The sequence below is a fragment of the Pinus tabuliformis genome, chromosome 6 (assembly GCF_031772625.1).
Source record: "Pinus tabuliformis cultivar Carrire ecotype Pingquan chromosome 6, CPIR1, whole genome shotgun sequence".
NCBI classification, from domain to species: domain Eukaryota; kingdom Viridiplantae; phylum Streptophyta; class Pinopsida; order Pinales; family Pinaceae; genus Pinus; species Pinus tabuliformis.
In genome coordinates this window covers 729,850,101-729,873,592 of record NC_142292.1, presented here as the reverse complement: position 1 = coordinate 729,873,592, position 23,492 = coordinate 729,850,101, and the positions used below count along the sequence as shown (strand labels likewise).

The 23,492-nt window shown below is 37.5% G+C and overlaps 1 protein-coding gene across 2 annotated transcripts in view; it reads left to right on the top strand.

The window, feature by feature from the left end:
• Positions 1 to 22,931, top strand: part of LOC149260784 (kinesin-like protein KIN-7O) — a 314,791-nt gene extending 291,860 nt beyond the window's left edge. The window contains exons 32-33 of one of the 2 annotated variants that reach the window (XM_089421110.1): positions 22,312 to 22,529; positions 22,892 to 22,931. In XM_089421110.1, coding sequence (XP_089277236.1) covers positions 22,312 to 22,529; positions 22,892 to 22,919 — 246 coding nt within the window. In that variant the 3' untranslated portion in view covers positions 22,920 to 22,931. Of the gene's footprint in view, positions 1 to 22,311; positions 22,557 to 22,891 lie in introns of both variants that reach the window. The other variant, XM_089421112.1, reaches the window with a different exon arrangement.
• The last annotated feature ends 561 nt before the right edge of the window (positions 22,932 to 23,492 follow it).

The window sequence follows — 23,492 nt, the reverse complement described above, 5'->3', positions numbered from 1 at the left end:
TTGGGGTTTTCGTGGGGCAGATTGGAGCTGGGCGCTGTCAGAGTGTTTTCCGGGGTTTCAGCCGGAACATCTATCTCCGACTAAGAGGTACTACTGTGGAGATTATTCTCTATTGGGTGAGTCGGTTTTGGCACCCAGATCGTCTTCTGAAACTGCTTAGTAATTAAAACCCTTAGATAGTTGCATCGGTTTTCCCACATTGGGTTTTTCTGGGGACATTGGTCCAAAAACAATGGTGTCACTTGTGTGCTTGTTTTGTTTCCTTTAGTTGATGATCTATAATGTGTTGAGCATGTACTTGTATTTATTTTCAGGATTTACATGGTGAATAACTTGTTAATCAAAACAAGTAGGCAAAAATAAATCAGAAAAGTACATGAAGGGTTTCTAACAGTTAGACTTAGAAATTCCAACATGGTATCAGAGCGTGGTTGCAGATCACAGGAGAACTGAGGACATCAGTCGAGCAGAGCAGCAGCAGCAGAAAACAACTGTCCCGAGTGACAGAAGCTGTTCCTAGCAGAGAAGCAGCAAGGAAGGGGTGACGCAGTGCCTGCGTCATCAAGTTTGAGTCGGGAAGAGGATCAGCGCAGTGGCAGAGGGGAGCAGACTCGACCTATGCAGTGCCTGATCATCTTTCTCAGTCAGGAAGGATTGACGCCCGTGGCCAGGAGGTGCGGATTTTGCTAGTGTCGGGATTGCGCAGAGCCTAGAAGCTCTAACCTTCAGTTTGCTGGGGCTTAGGAGGCTGTGGGTAAGTTGCAGAGTGAAGCTAGTGGGATACTATAGTCAAAACAGTATCTAACAGGGCAAGACCAAGGAGGGAGTTGCTATCGAGGATTTCTAGCCAAGAAATTTAGATCAGTGGTGCAGTTGCACTAAGGATCGGAGTGGGGGCATCTCGACATTGGCAGAGAGGTTTTCAGGAGGGAAATCGAGGCTCAGAGGGAGGCACACCAAGAACTTCCAGGAGGGAAGTATAGGAGCAGTGAGATGGTAGTGAACGGGGTAAGAGACCAGGACAGATTGGACAGAGCCTCAAACTTCGTAGTCTGGAAGGCCAAAATCTTGTTTGTTCTAGACAGGAATCATGTCAAGCACTTCGCCTTGAGGACGATAACGGTCCCATTTGATCCGACTGATAACGATAGGTATGAGGATGCAGTGGCAAGGGCCAAGACTCAAGAGCATCATCCTTGATGGGGTCAAGGACCATGTAGTGCCACATATTGCCGAGAAGAATACGACAAATGAGATGTGGGAGGCCCTAAAGAAGTTGTATCAACATACTTCCGTGTAGAGGAAGATGCTACTAGAAGATCAGTTGTGGTCATACCAGATGCAAAAGGGAGAACAGATCGACACCTTTCTCGGTCGATTGAAGGAGATCCGGGATCAACTGACTTCCATAGGGGCAACGCCGGATCAAGGATTGATGGTGAGAACAATCCTGAATGCAGTCTCAGAAGACTGGGAAGTGTTTGTCCAGAGCATATTGGGCAGGGTGACCCTTCTAGATTGGGAGGAAATGTCGGCGACTCTTCGCCAAGAAGAGATCAGAAAGTTGACCAAGGTAGGAAGCAACGACAAGGGGATCAAAATCAAGGAGGAAGAGGTGGATGTTGCCCTAGCATTTGAGGAAAAGCAGGAGAAACGGAAGAAGAAGGACCTTTCTAAGGTCAAATGCTTCCACTGTGGGGAACTGGGTCTTTATGCGACCCAGTGTCCAAGGAAGAAAAGCAAGGGAGAGGCTTCTGAGACCAAGGCTGCGCCAGCAAGGGCGGAGAAGGAAGTGGAGACAGATGATGACTGTGCGTTGAGTGCTCACACGCCACTTGAGCGGAAGTGGGGAGATATTGAGCTGTAGTCAAATGGACTACAGGCGATGAGGGGCAGGATCCTCGAGGTACCCAACCTCTCGGATTATACCTAGCTACGGGAGCCTTGAAGAGGAGTAGCAGTACTGGCGGATGTCAGTAGAGATGGATGTAGATGGAGCGACAGAGGCAACTACAATGCCAGAGTCCCAAAACAGCGTGAGGCAGCAATGTGGGATGCACAGAGTTGATGCAGTAGCGCAGAGGTCAGAGAGGGATCACTTGTCAGTGACAAAGGGAGCTTCAGCATCAGGAGTGTTTCTAGCCTGATGGAGATGTCAGAGTTGGGAGATCAGTTACTTACTTCTCTGTAGTGAGTTGCAGCGCAGCAGTTAGTAGTGGCAGTGCTATGGGTGGCATGATGCAGCATGATGAGAGGGGTTGCAGTGCACATGCAACAGTGGCAGTGGTAGGGCCATGGGTAGCAACACGGATGCAGAGGGAGTTGCCGTACAGATGCAGAAGTGGCCATGACAGGGCCATGGGTAGTAGTGCATGATGCTGCAATGCAAAGGATGTTGGGCAGCAGGCCTAGCATTAGCACAGGGACCGATACCGGATGATTAGGGTGATGCTCAGTGAGGAGTATTACTAGAGCTCAGTCCTCACTAAGAGGGAGTGTTGATTTGGGGTAGCATCGGATGTGCTCTAGCCATGAAAATTGGTGGAGAGGCTAAAGCACATGAGATTTCCAATACCCAAAAATGGTTTGGGAAGATTCTAAACAGTTTGAGAGATATTAAAATAATTAATATTTTTAATGGAGTCCCTAAGTCTAAACTTAGGGAAAATAAAATATTAATGTGAATTAATATAAACTGTGTTAGAAGGGTCCAAAAGTCATGGATCAATTCAGAGTTAATCTTAGCCATTGATTAGGGACTTAATCTCGACCGTTGAATTGTCAATGAGAAAAGTATAAAAGGAGGCTTGAGGGTCACTTGGAGAACACACCGAGTTGATCAAGATTTCGATTTTCTGGGGTAGGGTTTGTTGAGGCAATCGAAAGAGTGGTCAGAGTTGTAATTGAGGGGCAGTGGATATAGAAGCAGAGAGGCAGAGATAGTACCAGGAGGATCAGTGCAGAAGCGGGGAAAGAGGGACGCAGAGCCAGCCAGAGGTTCACGGAAAGCCAGCCAGGGCTCACGCAGAGGCAACCAGGAGCTATGCAGTGCCTCAGAGAGCCAACGTGGGTAATGCAGAGGCTCTAAGGGTTGACACAGTGCCTCCAGAGGCTGACGCAGGGAGAGCTAGGGTGACACTGGGCAGATGCTGGGCCAGAAAGGGTTGAGACAGTCCTTAGAGTCTGACGCCGGGGTTTTCGTGGAGCAAATTTGAGTTGGGAGCTGTCGGAGTGTTTATCCGGGGTTTTAGCTGGAACATCTGTCTCCGACTGAGAGGCACTACTACCGAGATTATTCTCTGTTGGGTGAGCCAGTTTTGGCACCCAGATTGTATTTTGAAATTGCTTAATAATTAAAATCCTTAGATAGTTTCACCGGTTTTCCCGCATTGGGTTTTTCTGGGGACATTGGTCCAAAAACAATGGTGTCACTTGTGTGCTTGTTTTGTTTCCTTCAGTTGATGATCTGTAACGTTTTGAGCATGTACTTGTATTTATTTTCAGTATTTACATGGTAAATAACTTGTTAATTAGAACAAGTAGGCAGAAATATATTAGAAAAGTACATGAAGGGTTTCTAACAGTTAGACTTAGAAATTACAACTTTGACTTAAACCGTATGGATAAAAGGTTTAAAATTTAGCAAAATCATTAATTTACCTTAGTCTCAGGACCTTTAAAATTTATTTTTTTAGGATCGACGAATTTTGCCTTTGGAGAATTTAAATTTACCTAGGACCTAGAATTAATTAAATTTTGGCTTAATATTTTAGTTAATTTTTGGTCCGAAAATTTAATTAAATATCCTATGAGGGGATAAATTATTTTTCCAACCCTCAAGACACTTTACATTATGATTTTCATATTTTTTAACATCATAAGGGGGAAAACCAATTTGTAATAGACCCTCACAGACCACCCATTTCTACGACACAAATATAATCCAACATACCAAGCAATTTGTAATAAAATAATCTATTCAAATAGTTGGATTATTCCCAAATTACTTTTACATAGACTCAATCTAGAACACTAGGAGTCGCCTAAGATCCTAGCGACAAAATCCATTCTAGCTTTGGGGTAACACCGGAGGGAAAAACTCTGTCAACCATCCGAGAATGAATTGGTGAGATGAAAAACCTCCTAGAATGGAGATCATCACTAAAAGGGTAGGTTTACCTAGGTCGTTACATACATGACGCGGTTCTGCTGAGATTATTTACATCATATACATGAAGAATGGGTTTACATAACATCTTGGAAATCAGGCTGATGATGATAGCTGGATGACACGGACACATCGATCAGGCGCCATCCCTTTTGCGAGAAAAGGGGGTGTACTGCTATGAGTCGTTGATACATAGTGGTAAACAATTGGGAATAGAGAAATAAATAATGGTGAATTGTGTAAAGAGGAGAGATAAAAAAATCTCCTCCCGCAACTGCTATTAATGAATTACTGTCCCAAAAGGATGCTTAGTTGGATGGCAACTTGTAGAGTGCTATGCACACTCAACACATGTCTTGAAAACACTTGATGTAGTTGCAAAAAGTCTAAATCTTAGTTTTATTTTATTTTATTTTTTTATGTTTTTGAGGTGCCCACTCTCTGGAAGTTTTTTTGGAAATTTAATGGATGCTAGAATGTGTTCTATTTTTGGTGAAGAGATTTTTGGCATAGGTTTTGACCAATATCTGAGAGAACAATGGAGTCTAGGTAATTGCATGGTGGCAAGTTGACCTTGTGTTGAGGCCACTATTGAATCCGAATAGGACAAGTGAGATTTAAAAATTCTAGAAATTGGTGATGCTCATAAAAAAAATAATAATAATTCTTGTTTTTTTCCATAATAAAAATAGTTTCTTCGTCATTACACATCTATAGTGTTGTAGATATGCTTTTATTTTTGTAGGTAGCGTGACTTTTCTCATGGATCACTACCATGGAGTAGCTCACATCCATTGTCAATTTAGATTTCACCTCTCATAAATTAACTTTTCTCTAATACCATGTTAAAATTGACTTGAGGGAGACAAGGCATGGAAAGTGGTGGAAAATGCTTAACGCCGTTCTCATACAAATTGTATTTATGCAAGGTTATGATTTTATAATATAACAATTTGACCATCTAGATCTATATCTCATTGACAACTCATTAGTGGATCATGACAACACCTCATCAAGATAAGGATTACAACTCATGATGTAATAGTCCAAAATAAATATCTAATTAACTTATTAATATTAAATTTAAATCAAAGTGGCACTTACCTAGCAAAACAATCATGTAATTAATTAACTAAATTCAAACTATGAATAGTGATTACCCGTGCTTACCTGTGGTAGAAGTAGGCTTACCGCAACCAGGTTTTGGGGACGACTCTCCACCCAATCGTAGGCTCAATTGTGCAAGGATTTGCTACAACTGGCCACCCCCGAGCCCTCAATCAACGTACTACTGCCAGTGACTCCTATGTCTTAGAACACCATTCTCCCAAGAGAATGAAAGATAGAATCTTGGAAAGATGGAATGCCTCCCATCCTCCTCACCATCTAATAAATAGAGCAAACATTGGATGGGAACCACATGCACACACTCCATATGTCTACATGCGACTTTGATTTTTAGCTTTCTTGTTTTATTTCTTTACTTTTATTTTTATTTTTATTATTTTTATTTATTTTCTTGTATATTTTTAAATATCATTTATTATTTAAAATGTATGATTTATTATTTTTATTATTTATTATTAAGTGATTTATTATTTTTTATTATTATTATTTATTTGTATTATTTATTATTTGTATTATTTATTATTTATTATTATATTATTATTTTTATTATTTATTATTTTATTTACTTCCTGTTGCCAACACCCTCTGCTGAACTAGTATAACTAGCAGGCATTGAAAGTCCCCAACACCCCGGGAAATCTCAAGGAATCTCTGTCCTTTTTCCCACTTTCGGCACCAAGCTAAGCCTAACCCGGTCTGTATCCTAGTCCAAGGCTAGCCTTAAGGTTTGCGCCTGACTCAGATCTCATCTGCCCCAAGGCAGGCATCCGGTCCGGTACTCAATGAACCCGGGCATCTCGCAAGGCTGGCCCACTCCCTCCACAACTACTAAGGCGCACAGCCCCAGGCATCGAAGTCCTTTACATCCCTTCCAGACGTCGGCATCCCAATCCAATAATAGGCACCTAGCCTAGAACATCAGGCACTTGGCCTCCTCAAGATGGTCCCATAGCTCTTCTAGAGCTATCCATCAAGAGCTATACACAAGACAAAGGAACCACTGGCATATGTAGTGTTGATTGAGTTTTGTCCCTAGCACATATGGTATTACTTATTCTCCCTTGTGCGTATGGGCTCGCACGAGATCATCAAATAAACCGGCCCTCTCGGCCCATTTGTGGAGTCCTGTGAATCATCACATCTCCACATGCATCCAATGCATTAACCATACCATCATAGTATCATAGGAAATAATCCACATGCCAACTCTTGCATGTCATCATAAGAACGTTCATCTTTGTTAATTGCAAAATTATGAATAATAAGGAACTGCATGCTCATGCATGTCATAGATTTGTACGGAACTATCGCATGCTTCAGTTATACCATCAACATAATTATATTAAAGACATATCATGACTTCTCATAAATTAACCACATGTCAATAATCCTCATATTATAGCATCATAATTCCTATGCCACGTTATGCATATCATATCCATCATGAGTATTGAACATTAAATACATATCATCACTTAGTAAATGAATATGTCAATATATCTTGACATAACATCATAATACCTCTGCATATCGCTACTATCGTATGGATACCTTATCACTATAAGAACCATGTGTACATCATTATCTGCCTAGCATGATAGCATGAAACATCATCAATATGTTTTCATCAAGTTGTCAATTACTTTTCAATAATCAGTTCGACTTCTTTCTACTAGGTAGTTGATTATTTACACCAACGGTATAATCATCTAAGTACATCGTTAAATTTCACATGAGCCTCATCATCTTGAGTCTTAATCTCTTGTCATATATTCTTCCTAGTGATAGCATCATTATTTAAATCATATATCTCAAAATTAAAATCCTTTGATTTTACATCCATTTACCCTTTGGCTTACTGATTCCAATACCACTATATGAAATTGCATGTAAACATTTTTTCATCATGATTTAATTTTATATCATGCTTAATTTACTTGCAAGGATTTGTTAATCCATGTTGACTTATTTAACAATCAGCACTTCATCCACAGAAATATTTTCTGATCTCGTTGAGTTCGTAAAGTTCGTATCTCAATACCACTTGATTGCTTTATCATAAATTCAGTTTCATCAAGTTGAGCAAAAGACTCTTTCTTATTAAATAGTATCATTATTTTAGATTTTGAAACAGTTGGAAACACTACTATCATCATTGTCCATGAGAAACTTAAATGTGGAAACGACCTCTTTTAACGTTATGGAAAGTCCTACTCATGAAATAATGAGTCAAGTACAATCTCTATTAATTGACTTTCACTTCTTTTGTCACTATGTACACAATCCTTCTCAAGGTATCCGTCTAAAATTTCTAGCAACATTCCTTCCTATATCTTCCTCGTTTATTATCATTTGGTCATCATGCAACTTCACACCTTCACATTTTTAAAATATGTAGATCATCATTATGACCATTACCAATGGTGTTTCTAGCTCTACTCGTTAATACCTTTAAAAGAACTTTCTTCTTGATAGAACATCCCCTCATTTTCTCCTATCCGATATTCATAGATATATTTTTCCTTTTCTCCCTGTCTTGATTTCCTACTATTCCATGTCTATTGGCTTCAAAAATGGAAGTTTCTTCACTTCATTCTATTTTATTAAATTGACTTGAATTTCTCACCTCCAATCATTGTGGTTTTTCCTCCTCTCCTATAGCACTTATATACCTTGGAAATGTTGTTACTATTTCCAACTTGGGTAAGACCTGATAAATAAATTCATTAAGATAGCTACCAAGTGTAATCCACTTATCTTTTCTTGTTTTAAGACATCAACATAATAAAATCTCCTTATCATACGTCTTGTTATCCATAATTCATTCATATAGTTAGTCACCTATGAAAAAACTTTACAATGTGGCTCTCCCATTGTTATAGATGTTGTTATGCACACAACTTATCTTCTCCAATCATTCTATTTATCATACCTTACAGGTTCCTTAAAATAACCTTCATTATTACCCTGATTTTTCAAGTTCATTAGTTGATTGCCAATATTTTCTTCTTTATCTTATAGTGATACCTTTAGAGTACCAAGTCATGATTATACCAACTCTTCCGTTATGTTCTAAAATCGGTTGTTTCTTCTTATTGATTTCTTACCCCTGTTGTGATACTTCTTCTCTACGATCCAAGTTGGCCATAATCACATGAACTATCATTAGCAAGTTTCTCCTTTCCATTTCTCTTTCGACATCTTTATCCACTATATGTAATTAAACTTGAATCACGAAACCTCATGTAACATTATACTCAACATTTAAACTGAAATCCAAGTCTGTACGATTTGCCATTGAGAATATAGTAGTAAATGAGCAGATACATGTAATCTGAATGGCAATGGCAGTGTAAAATTAAATTTATTAGAAGATCATATTGAGAGAGTTGTGTTCTTGCAATAATAGACCAGAGAAATGCCAAGCAACTGCTATTGCTAAAGGACAATGAGAACAACAATCCAACCCAAATAATTAGTGAATAGTATGATCAACATTCAAGGAATGTTATCTCTGTGTTTTTAGATCAGATTGAACAATGAAATAATGAACAGATGCTAGTGAACAATGATCATCTAAAGGTAATAAGATATCAGAGTTTATCCATTGTCAATTGGAACATATTTCACTATTTTAGAGCACTTTAATTGGTGACAAATTTCCACTTCAATTATCCAAATACATCAAGTGCTATGTAAACTGTGTTGTAAAATGAACCGGTGGTGAGTAGTTACACCAACATTAAAGATTTGTTACAAAAAACATGCCAGTATACCATTTCAATAGTGCAATCTTTTAGAGAATTATACATCGTCAATTATGGGTAGATTATCAGTATCCAAGATTAAAAGATTATATACTTTTCCAATGAATTAATGAGTCATAATAAAACTATATCTTTAATTATGTGACTCATTTAGATTTTCACTTTGTTATATGGTTGTGAGTTATGAGTTTAATAAGATATGTTTTTATCATAATTTATCAACAATCACAATACTTAAACCATAAATTATCAACAATTACAAATTTTTGTAGTATAAACCATGGAAAACATGAATTAGAAGGCACTAATGATGTCAGAATAAAACTTAGAGAATTGTCTCAATGTTGGTGGAATTATTGTGTTAAGAAGGTACTTTGATCTTCGAAAGAAATTTATTCATCATTATATGTCACACCAATATTAATTCCACAGATTCATGATTTTTAAGGATCGAAATTTTGTGCTGTAGAGTGAAATATTTAAGTATCTGTTTAAGCAATCATAACTTATGTTAGAAGAACTAAATGGATTGCTTTTAACAAAATAAATCGTTAAACAAATTTATTGAATGTATCTTGAGATTTTTATGGCTATTAAATAATTACTCCCAGGAAATTTAAGAAATCAAACCATCAAAGAAATATTCCACACCATAATAAGAAGAGACACTGCCACCCGACCCAGAACCGGATCGGATGACTGGGAAGGTTATTCCTCCCCAACACCAAAATAAAATCATTTTATTAATTATATGGCCTGCCTGCAAGCGCACCCGCGAAGGCAACACCATATCGAATACCTTAAATTACAATACATTTAGCCATATTAATTGCCCAGATAAGACATAAATTGCCTGCATAAGACATAAGATTGTAAGCTTGCGGCCATGGATATGCGTGTTCCTGCAAATTCCATTGTTCCTTTCGACAACAATGTCGAGAAATATGCACACACAATAAGATCAATAGTACCATTTAATAGTACCATTTCCTCATCCAAGGAATAATCATAGCCCGATCACATAATCTCCACCCACTCAAATAGCCAACTGCATACTTGGTGGCTCTCCAGCTCACAAATGCAAAAGTTGTTGGCGCTTGGACCATGATGTTTAACAAGTAGCAGCAATCATTGCAGAAGGGCGAGCAATTGTTTTCATTCATATCAGAAGGAATGCAAATAGATTAGCGGACCTCCTTGCCAATAAAGGGGTGGAAGATAATCTGGCTTTGTGTTAGCTCACACAGAGTTCTCTCTCAATTGTCACCAGTTTCTCTCACTGTCAAACCCTCATCTCTCAAAACAAGATGCTTCAAAAAAAGAAATACCAATTCACTTGTAATCAAGATTTATGACAAGATTATTAGCTTACAACAATGATTCAATGAAGCATGTAAGGATTAATCAATAAAGCAAGTAAAGGAAATGACAATTAGATGAAAATGTTAGAACAATAACTCAAATTCCTTAATAGAAAGTGCTTTTAAAAATCTTCACTTATAATATGTTATGACAAATGGAGCAAGTGAGAATTATGCAAATGAAATCACAAGTAAATGATCGTAGATGAGATTACTAATTAGGAAATTAAAGATATACTACTTCAATCTAAAACACAAGTGAGATAAAGACGAATTACTCAATGTAATTTAGACCAAATAGCTAATGAGATCAAACAATTAGCAATGAAGTCTAGATTTATTAATGACCAAGTGAAGCAATACAATGAAATGAAAATTAAATTAAAGAGTTAGTCACTTCTGCAAGAAATCCTCCCTTCTAAATAAGGAGATGGGATACAATAGAAATAAATCTGAAACTCACTCAAGAAAATGTATTTTTATTATGAGATTACAAAGGAATAATCCACATTTTGATTTATGATGTTTACGTGGGGAAACAAGACATGTATAGTTGTGGTATTTTAGTCTTGCAGAATCTTTTCTATTTACTAACATTGATGCCTGTACGATATGTTCTACTTTATTTTTATCAAAATGTTACGTATTTTGTGATGACGTACAATTTTATATTGTAATGTAGTTTTTTTTGCCTTGTTGAAATGGTATGGAGGTTTATTATATCTCGTCTGTGGTCTTGTGTTTTTTCTCGCATTGACTACCGTTTCTCTTCATATAAACTTTAAGAAAATGAATTTCCAGCATATATTCTACTGGCAAGGAACGAAAAGAGGAATAACGCATTCCCGCATCGTGATTAGTAAAAACTAATAATCCCACTTTGAAGATTAAAAAATATGGGGCATAATAACTGAAAACATTGAGTAACTCCAAAATTTAATACCAAAATAGCTTCAGCAAAATAATAGTCAAAATTCACTTGTATTTGGGTTCGGTAAAGTCAAAATAATCTGACTCGACGACAGCTGGACAATCGAGTTAACTCAGCGACAACTCGAGTTATTAAATAATAAAGAAAAATAGACTTCGTCGTTTATGACAAAGCTTGATAACCAAAACTGCTAAGTAGATTGATTGTATTAATTTTAACCATGAGTGAACTAGGCCATGGTGGGCACATGAAACTATATTCAAATTAACAATTTAAAACAACATGAGCTTTCTCGAAATTTAACTCCCTTCACAATTGCATCAATTGAGGGGTGGATCACATAAGGATAGAAAACTTGAAAATTAAATTATTTGACTATCTTTCAAAGGACCCAAAATTTAATAATCCATAACTCCTTTCCCTCTGCGTGGAGGCACCCAAAAAAATTATTGACAGTACCGAAGTTACCATTAAATAAATCTTATTGTATTTCATTCTTTCACGGAAGAGAATCGAGTATTGTAAATTCATTTTCATTAAAATTCACATAATATATTAGGAGGAAACTCCCTAAGGTAAAAGGAATAATTTATGGGCTATCACGCAAGGGTTTTAATAATCAAGGAAAGAGGGGCTTTACAAAAATAGAGAAAATCTGGGGTTATAGACAACTACTACTTGCATTTTTTTATTTTTTTTTCTATTTATTTAAATTATTTCACTTCATTAAAAAAAAATGGATTAATTTAATTAATGTAAAATAAAAAATTTCTCTTTTAAAACCCCACGATGTGTACAATTACAAAGCTTTCCATGCCTCCATGGGCTCTACTTGAGAATCCCCAACAATTCCCAAGAAATTTGATTATAAATAATTGGGTGGTCTTTTGATTAAGAAAATTGGAATAAACAACCAGTAAAGATGCAGGGGACAACAAGAAGGAGCCCGGATATGAAAATATGTACATGATAAGATTAGTTGTGGAGATTACTCATAGGAATGACTTTAAAAATGAACACCATCAAAATATAACTATGCAGTAAGTATGCACTGAATAAAAAATTTACGTGTATAGCGAGGGCTTGTAGAAAAATATGCGGCCTCCTGGAAGTAACCATCCTGTAACTTCAAAACAAGTCAAGTTAAAAATTCCAACAAAATAATTTTTTTTTCTAAGATGCCCATAGGCCCTAAGGGTTGAACTTGCTCTGATACCATATGTAATAATCCAAAATAAATATCTAATTAACTTATTAACATTAAATTTAAATCAAAGTGGCATTTACCTAGCAAAACAATCATGTAATTAATTAACTAAATTCAAACTATGAATAGTGCTTACCCGTGCTTACCTATGGTAGAAGTAGGCTTATCGCAACCAGGTTTTGGGGACGACTCTCCACCCAATCGTAGGCTCAATTGTGCAAGGATTTGCTACAACTGGCCACCCCCGAGCCTTCAATCAACGTACTACTGCTAGTGACTCCTATGTCTTAGAACACCATTCTTCCAAGAGAATGAAAGATAGAATCTTGGAAAGATGGAATGCCTCCCATCCTCCTCACCATTTAATAAATAGAGCAAACATTGGATGGGAACCACATGCACACACTCCATGTGTCTACATGCGACTTTGATTTTTAGCTTTCTTGTTTTATTTTCTTCTTTTTGATAGCTTTACTGATTTTTTTATTGTTTTCTTTGTTTTATTTCTATTTATTCTTATTTAGAGCTTTAGTATAGTTATTACTATTTTTATTTTTATTATTTTTATTTATTTTCTTGTATATTTTTAAATATCATTTTTTATTTAAAATGTATGATTTATTATTTTTATTATTTATATTATTATTATTTATTTGTATTATTTATTATTTATTATTATTTATTATTTATTATTTTTATTATTTATTATTTATTATTTATTATTAAGGGGAGGGATATTACACATGACACTATGGTCTCAGATTGTGTGTTTGTCTATGGACTCACAATCTAACAACAAAACCAACTCAAGATGAGTGAAAACCACCACTAATTAGGGACAACGACTATGGATGCGTCATAGTGGGCCATAATTGTTAAGGGCATAATAAAGGTTCAAATTGAGATCACCTTCAAACATAAAACTAGACCAAGTCTTGTGAAAGTGTTCCATACTTTTGTTAGGGATGGCTAGATGCTCAACCCTATTAGGTGTTTCTGGCCCTTAAGGGGAAGTGACATGTCCTAGGTCAACCCTTCAATGCATAGGTGCTTGTGATAATGGTGGCAATGGAGGGGAAGGACTTCAAGGCAAGGTACCGTGGTCAAGGGAGCAGCTGATGGGGGTCCATCATCCTGTGTGTCTAAATATAAGGAGGGATGAATCATGGAGGCATGAGTTACCCCTTTCCTTAACCTACTTTTTCCACCTCTCTGTTGTGCCTTCTACTTCCTTTTGATAGTGCTTTGACAGGGAGCATAGCTCAGGAGCCTAGTTTTGCTTTTAATGATTTAACATTTATTTACCCCTTAATGATGAGTCAGTTTATCGCTCGTCAAGGATGGGACATGCAAGAGTTCCTTTATTATGTGATGAAGTGTCAAGTTCTTAAGGAACTGGCTAGGCTGGTTAGATGAATAGGCTAGTCAAACAGACAAATCTCATCATGATTCATAGATAGTAGCCTCAGATGCCTCATGACCAATATGGTATCACCTTGTTCGCTTGACTAGCCTATTCATCCCATAATTGAGAACGATAATCGAGTTCCTAAGCTTGTTATTGGTTTCCTAGAAGATTCATGGCTATGTTGTAGCTTCCTCCCTCTCATGGTAGATTGGATGCACTCTTGGTGGCTTTTCATTACACAGACCGTAAGTCTAAGCATTGTTTCATGTATTACACCTTGATTGAAATAACAGTCGATGTTTAGCTCGTGGGTTCTCATATTGATGTGTACCTCCACATTGGCGGTTTCTCTAGTTTCTGTGTAGATTTATAGTGAGCCTCACTCTATTATCCAATTCACAAAACCATTGGAATCAATTCTTCTAATCTAGTACAATATAGAGATGATGAGGAGTGCAAAGAAGTGATCGTGAATATTTTTTAATCATCGTCTTATCCCATTATGATAGAGCTCTAAAATACATATCGATATTTGAGAGAAATTTAATTTGAAAAATTATAATCCCTTTTTTGATTATGTTGTGTCGTTATGAGACTCATACCTTGAGATGACCTTTTGAATGGAAACAACATATGCCTTCATGGTCCTCTGAATAATATACTCTTTTTGTGGAAATCATGGGCACCTGATAATTATGAAATCTATCCAATGCATATCAATCACAATTCATTAACACATAGGGGTGGTTGATCTCTTCGTTGTAGCAGCAACAACAACGATGAGAGGGAGTTTTAGTTGGGTTGCAGTGCAGGTGTAGAGTTGGCAGCAGTACAAGTTGTACAGTGCAATGTCAGCAACATCATAGATGCAACATGGTTTAGCTACAACTAGTGGCAGATGAATTAGAGTTAGCACTGTGGTTAATGGACAGTGGCAGGCAGCTAGAGTTGTCAGACATCAACAACCTATATGAGAGGATGATGGAGAGACAGGGTGTTGTAATAGTGCAACACTAGAACACCTTCCTTGCTAAGAGGGAGTGTTAGTTTTCTAGCATCAGATGGTGTTCTAGTCTCAAACTTTGTGAAGAGGCTAAAACACATGACATCTCCAAACCCAAAAATCGTTTCTGGAAATCCCACCTAAAGATAGCTCAATTAAATTAATTGATCTATAATTAAAAATACCCAAGTCTAATTTATGGAAATCGATTAGTTAATAGGAATTAATTGAGAAAGGTGAGAATTCTCTAGAAACTCACACGAATCGACTTAGAGATGAGCTCAACCATTGATTAAGATTTAATCGTGGTCGTTGAAGTCTCAACTGGAGGTTATAAGAAGAGGTCGATCGGGTAGATGGAGAATGCACCAGTTATAGATACTCAGTGATCAAAGGCAATTCTATTTTCAAGTACTAGGTGATTCAACAGTGAGATTGAGCCAGTGATCGAGTAGCATACTTTCAGAGGAGTTTCCAATTCCAGAGAGGCAGTGAGAGGAGGTTGAGTTTATTCTCCAAGAGGCTGCGCAAGGGCTGCACGGTAGCCTCACAAAGGCAATTCGACTCAGCCTAAGGAGAGGTTGATTTAGCATCCAGTGGCTAGGAAGATTTCTAGAAGGATGGGAGAATCACTTCTAGAGGCAACAATAGGCAGGACGTCATCATTAGAGGCAAATTCCAGCTAGTGCGAGTAGGGCTACGCAGAGGCAGTGCAGAAAGGGCTTGCTCAAGTGTTTGAATGACCCAGTTGCTGAGACACTTTGTTGCGGGATTGCTTCTGGAGGAGGGTAATTTCCCTCAGTTGATTTTGCTAGTATTTCTCTCAAACATAAATGCTAGTTTGGCATCCATTTTATTGTACTCAAAATTTATGTTGTTGCATAATAATAAAACCCTCAACTATTGCACCAGTTTTCTCACATTGGGTTTTTCCAGGGACAATTGTTCAAAAATAATGGTGTCATATTTTATGTGTGTGTACTAATATTTCTCAGTTTCCAGCATTTTATTTTTCGTAGCGTTTTAATTTGTGAAAAATTGCAATGTGATTTATTTGTTGTTTGTCGTAGCAAATAAACTACATAATTAATTTATAGTTAGAAGAATAAATTTCCAGTTATTGCAATTTTGTAAATTTTCGCATCTCCCTCCTTGAAATTCAGGTAAGCTTCTATAAAGTTGTGCCACTATCTAGAAATTTGTGTAGCCTTGGAATTTGTGCCACTACTTAGACTTTCTAGCCTTGAAAATTGTGCCTTTGTTTAACACTACAAACTCTAGAAATTTGTGCCACTGACAAAATTTTTCCTCCTTGAAATTCGGGCCATAGATCAAGAATTTTTTCCTTGAACTTCATGCTTGCATACTTGCAATTTCTCCTCAAATTTTGTTGCTGTCAAACTTGAAATTTTTGCCTCATAATGCTTGTTGTTAGACTTGACTTCTCGATTTTTGGGCCTGTACTTGCCTTGAAATTTGTGGCAGAGAAGCCTTGAAAAATGTGTTGTAGTTGTTTGTACCTTCTCGAGTTTTGTGCCACTATCTAAACCTTGGGATTTGTGCCTGTATTTTCCTTCTCGTTGCTGCAAATTGATCTCTCCTTCAACAAAATGCTATCTCAGCTTCACCTCTTTGCTTCTCCTCTCTTCTCCAATTCTACCCATGAAGAATGAGTCTCCTTTTGTCGTTTTCCCCTTTTTAGTCTCCATAAGGATGAGAAGACCTATCTCTAAGATCAAGGGCTAAGATTAGATCTTAGCTTCTCTTGATCAAGGGTGTCTATCTAATCTCACATTGACCCCCTCTCATGTCTCCCCCTTCATTAATGACCCCCTCTAGTTACTTTAATAACTTGTACCATGTAGCTCATAAAGTGACTAAATAGTCACATGATTTTAATAATCACATAAAGTCACACTAAAAAGGTGGGTTCACTTGTTTTCCTAGGCTTATGAAAAAAGCTTTAGGAAAGACCTCCTTGGTACCTTTTTAAACACTTCCTCTTTCCGAGGAAGGTGTTTCTTGTCACTCCCATCTTATCCATGAAGTAGACATACTTGCCCCTTGGTAAGCACTGGTGAGAATGTCTGCAACCTATTCATCAATGGATATGTACTCTAGCTTCATTGCCCATCATTGAACACAATCCCAAATTAAGCGATATTTGATCTCAATGTGCTTTGACATGTCATGAAATATTGGATTCTCTATGAGTTTAATAAAACTATGATTATCACAATAAATTGTAGTTGGTCTCACCTCTTAACCAAATAAGCCACACAACATCTCACGAAGCCGCAAGGCCTTGCAATTGGCTTGACTAGTTGCAATGTACTTAGTTGTAATGTTCCTAACTAGGAAATTCAGTGATAAACAAAGCAACAAAACAAACCAACAATCAGAAATGAAAAGCAATCACCATACACCCATGAAAACGCTGGAAATAGAGAACTTCTGAGCCATTTTATTAAATCATCATGGGCAAATACAACAGTGAATGGAATGGTGCACCTGGGCTTGTCTCCAAGGACAAGTGTGACAAAACCCAAGTGAGCAAATGATGATCTAAGGGCTGCCCAACTGCTGCTCCAGAACTGATCCACGTTGCCCAGAAATTGTGCTGTCTGCTGGAAAGGAAGTGTTGGAATCACTGCTTCCCGTGCTCAGAAAATTATGAAACTTCAACTCCCTGATCCTCAGCAAAAACCCACCAAAACCTAGGAAGGGTTTGGCCTAGTTCAGACTCCTGAAATTCGACCCCCAAGGAGCCCATCCTCCTGCTCAAGCTGGCAAACTCGACATGTTTGAATGATGTTGGGAAAACTCTCCAAAACTGCCCCAAATCACCAAGATGTGATCCCTTATAAATTTCCTCCCTTCCCTGATGTGATCCTGGTGTTGTGGCTCTCTCCCTTAATGCCCACGTGATGACTAGTTTGGCCCTTTGCTCAGTCCTCCAAGGCTGAGTTCCGAACTGTCCAATTTTTGCACCCACTTGCTCCAAAACTCCTCCCCAAGGTTGACCTCCTGATATGCTTCAACTCGCCAAGTTTCTCTGATGAGTGCTGGCTCAATGAAGCTCTGATCACAACTGCGTGTTCCCTTCTCTGCTGGCCCAAAAATATGCACTGCTGGATTGGGGGCTAAGTGTGTTGGCTATGAATCTTCCCTGGTGCTCCTCAAGGTGCTCTGAAAATGCCTTCCTAGGGTGGCACTCGTTGTCCCCCGAAGGTAAGGTTGAATCTCCCGCTTGAGAGATTCGTGACTAAATAGCCAGTGGACTTGGCTAAGCAACTCAAGCAAAGAATCAAGTGATTTCGATGTGCAAGTATGAATGAATGCCAAGTGAGGAGCTCTTTCTCCTTATAACTTCATGGGCCTCCCTTTTCCTCATGTGGGCCCCTCTAACAGCCATACGATTTCCTCTTCAAGGTAATTCGAATTGCTGAATGCGTTCTCCCACGTGGGTGGCCCCCACCTTCCACTAACAAATTAATCCAGCCTTCATTTCTCCTAAGTCCCTAAGTCAAAATCGCTTGGATCCTTTACTTAACAAAAATTTGTACAAAATTGGGGAGAGACCAAAACCTGTTACAAATTCATTTGGGAAGGGACATGACATCAACCTCCATAGAACTCAATGCCACTGATCTGTGTTTCCTGCTGAACCACAACAATATTGTCATACCTAACATGAAACAACAACCAAAAGTACTCTTCCTATCACTAGCACTGTCTGCCCAATCTAAGCTTGTACAACCCGTTAACCTGACTCTATCCCCTCGGACATAGTCCAATCGTAACACATGTTTCTGTGAAAATACCTGAATCTAACACATCAGAAACCCCTACTGCATTTTCTGGTTTACTATCTCCCACTTGTTCTTTGCAATAACAAGTTATTTAAATGCATAAATATCGAAGTAAACAGAAATGCAGCCTTTACAAATATACAAATCAACAACTGAAATAAATTGAGACAACACAAGGGACACCGTATTTTTTGGACAATCGTCTCCGGAAAAACCCAACTTGGGAAAATTGGTGCAACATATAGAGGGTTTTATTATTAAGCAGATTCTGAATACAACTAGGGTTCCAGAAATGGCTCACCCTTCAGGGAATATCGTTGGCAGCAATACCTCTATCCAGAGACAAATATTCTGGCTGATCAGCAAACGGATGAGCGATCCCACAGTGACTCTGGTTATTCCTTGTGCTAGACAGCAAAAGTTGCTCCACGCACTCTATGGAACTGCATCACCCTCTTAGCGACTGTGTCGCCCTCTATGGCTCTGCGTTAGCCAATCAGCTCTCAATCTGCCCCACTAAATCACCTCAGCCAGCCTCTGAAGCTCTCTGCGTCAATTGCGTCAGCCTCTGCGGCTTCTGCGTCAGCTCTTTGGCCCTCTACGTCCTCTGCGTTGGCCTCCTTAGCCTCTGCGTCAACCCTTGCTGCCTCTGTGTTAGCCTCCCTAAGCTCCGCGCTGCCTCTTTCGGCACTCTGTTGCCTCTTTGATATGTATTCTTCGGCCTCCTGTGGAATTGCCCCTCACTACAACTGATCATTTGTTTGATTTCCTCAGCAAACCACGCCCCAGAAAATCGCATTGATTGATCTCTCTTGGTGTCTTGGTGTATCTCCAACTGACCCTCAAGCCTCCTCTTATACTTTTCTTGTTGACGATTCAACGGATGAGATTAAGTCCCTAATCAACGACTAAGATTAGATCTGGCTTAATCCTCATTATTTAGAACTTTCTTACCCATATTATATTAATACACATTAATATTTTGATTTTCCTAAGTTTATACTTAGGAACCCAATTAAAAATATTAATTATTTTAATATCTCTTCATTCAGGTGGAATTTCCCCAAACTATTTTTGGGTCTTGGAGATCTCATGTGCCTTAGCCTCTCCACCAAATTTCATGGGTAGAACACATCCAATGCTACCAAAAATCAACAGTTTCACAACCACCCAGTGCACCCTCCTGGGCTCCATTGTAAACTGACGCAACATGTTGAATTTGAAGCAAATATTTGGTCTAGTGTTGATCATATGCATAAAGGACTTGATGAATTGACGATATAAAGTGGGGTCTACCAACTTGGAATCATAAGCTTGCAACTTCTTCCAATTGGTGATCGTCGATGTGGCCATACCCTGCAATCCATACAAAATCTCCTCAATGTCCCTTGCATACCTGCGCTCTCCCATGAAGATATGCCCATCCTCCTGCCAATCTTCCAACCCCATAAAATAGTGCATTAGTCCTATATTAGTCATTTTGAATTCAGAAGCAAGATATCTCTGGCAGTGCTCAATGAGTCTCTCCTCTGCTGTAATGAATAAATCATCAATATACAGTACAAGAATGAGTGGATCATCGCCAACCATAATGTAATATAGGTTCAGATGAACATTCACTTTGAAATTTCAAATTTGATATCAAGTAGAAATTGCAATTTTGAATTTACATATTGATGTGAATCATGATAATAGATATTAGAATCATAAGTATATGTCCATTGTCATACTACATTCAAAATTTTCCTAAGGCATTTCCATGATGGCAGTTAGATGTTAGATGATGTGTAGAAAAATAACATGTTGCAAAACAATAGCAGTAAGGTTCTTTCAAAGTAAATAAGCAGTTGTCCTTTATTTACATTGACATAACAAAGAATTACCAAAAACATAACATTGACCATTCTTCCAGAAAGTTAGGTGTAGAATGCTGCATCTGAAGTGTACATTCTCAGATTGATGTATTGGCAAGGTTCTTGGTGGTGATTAAGTGCAACATTCTGATCCCCGGGACTTACCCAACAGATGGAAAAGAATGCTAAACTACAACAGCAGAAATTAAACCCATTCAACTCCCAGTGAACTAGGATATGGCATTGCACGCTGCTTGGCATAAAAGAGAGTCCATAGATCAGCAAGGTAGACAGTAATCAACATAAACACGCATATTCTTAGTATAAGAGTAATCAACATAATTATTAAAATTTGCTTTTGTTTAAAAAAAAAATTTACTTGTCGCACGCCACTCAAGAACCCTCCACACACCCATTGTCGGGGTTCACACACCCAATTTCAGGGTTTGGCAAACCTGTTTACGCAAAAGAACCCAGCCCGAAACTACTAAGTACCGGGTTCGTTTGGGTTTGTCTGGAAAGTACTCGCTCCAGCACCCGGTTCGTGGGAACAAGTTCGCAAACCCCACCCCTAGGTTCGCGAACCCATGCTACATAGCTAAATAAATAGTACCTATCATAGTAAATTTTAAAATTGGTTTTACATTATTTTCAGCGGGCAACTTATTTAGCAAAGTTGCAAACTTCTTTGTTCTCTTTTTCTATTTTAACTTGAATTTTACAAATAGGCAATCTATTAATTAGTTAAGTTGAACTAGGTTTATTACTTTGGAATCAATTCTTAGTGCAGGATTCCGTCTTCGTTCATTTTTCTGATATTTCCTATGATGAGGGTTAGAACATATACCATTAACTCCAACAATGATTTGTGAGAAAACCTTGAAGGATCGATGTAAAACAAAGCAGTATGTTATTGGCAAGGCCTTTATATAGGTCATGATTGTCGATTCTTATTGACCAAAACTATTCATTCAGCCTTTTGTTAAGGCCTTGCTAGAGAACGCTATTCCTTATCATAACAGACACGTTCACAGCAAACAATATCAATATTCTCCTCTCAAATAGATAATTGGGAATGTTTAACATTCATAATTACTAAATAACTAGTACCTATCATAGGCAATTTTAACAGTGGTTTTAATTTTTTTTCAGCGGGAAACTTATTTAGAGAACTTTTTGGTTCTCTTTTTCTATTATAACTTATCATTGAATTCTGCAAATAAGCGATCTATTAATTAGTTAAGTTGAACTGGATTTATTACTTTGGAACCAGTCTAACAAATATATTGGAAGTTGGAAGTTGGAACAACATAGCGCCAACTGCAAAATAAAATTGGCATGAAAATGAATTATTGATGATTGTCCTTTGATAAGGATTAGCCTTCTTTCCTTGTGAGTTATAACCATCACCATGATGTATTTGCTCCATGTTTATTTTCTAGGTTTGGCAAGACAAATGATTCACAAATTCTTGATTATCTTGGGATGTCCGAAAGATGTACTAAATAGATGAGGAGGCTTAAGTTAAATAAACTGTGGAAAACAATAGATAAAATGGCTTGCAGAGATGATGTAGAGTTTCTCTGTCTTTTATATCTTTTTGTAATATAACAGTTTGTTTTTACTGTTGTGTTAGGCCCTAACACTTGCAAGTATTTTGGCAATGACCACAGGGAAAATTAAATTTTATCAAAGAGAAAACAAAGCTAGAAGTACGATTAGCTTGGACGAAGGCTAAGCTCGATGCCTTTGGAGATAGATATTTGGAGGAGGTTGAAGCAAAGACACAGATGCATCGCAGATTTGTGGAAGATTCAAGAAAGTTGAAGGAACAGCTTGTTGCAGCTAGACTTGAGTATTTTGATTTAAAAAAGCAGGTCATGGGCATTGAGTGAGTTTACGTCCGGGAATATAGCATGTTAGTTGGCTTCTCAATTACAATTGTAACTAAATACATCATTCTCTTGTATTATATTGTGAATTTCTTTTTTATATTTCTAAATTCAAAGTCAAGATTCATTCTTCGTTTACTAAGGGGGAAATCTTGAATAGTTTGAGTTCATTTTAGACGATTACCTGTGTTTATAGACTTATGAATTAGATTTAAAAGTTTAGTTTTGGATTTTTTTTTTTTTTTTTTTTTTTTTTTTTTTTTTTTTTTTTTTTTTTTTTTTTTTTTTTTTTTGTTGTGAGTAATTTCTCTTATTTTCTTTATTTTTTTTATTATATTAATGTGATTCATGGTTTTTGTAGATCGGTGACTGCTACATTCACGGAATAATTGTATCAGGCAGATTTATTCGAAATGATTATTTCTTAGTTCAACCACAGAGCCGGTCTTCGAGAGTGTGGAGAGAATTGAACTCCCGACCATTGTAAAATGATGTCTTACAATAATGGCAACCATTGTGAAAGGAGGCTTAATAATAATAGAGAACCCAAGGTAAGAGAGAAAATTAAAAAATTCCAGGGAGAGTTTTTATGATCAATCAAGCATAGAGCTATTGCATTTTGGGATTGTGGCCATCGTAACAAATCTTGAGATGGTAAGTGATTGTGAAATATCTAAGTGGAAATATACATTGAAAATTATGCATTGAATAACTTTTTGTAGCAAGGTTATCAAGAAAGTATTTGGATAAATTTGAAGGGCTTGTAATTCCTCCAAACAACACATGCATCCACTATGTGTGTCAAATTAGAACAAAAATGTTTTTAGAGGGCACATATATATGTAATATTATATCAACTTTCGTTGGAATTTAAATATGAAGTAGTCTTAGGTTATAGAAAATTTGTTGAACAAATGTTTGAAATTGTCTCTAACTAAAAAGAAGAGATTAACAATATATTG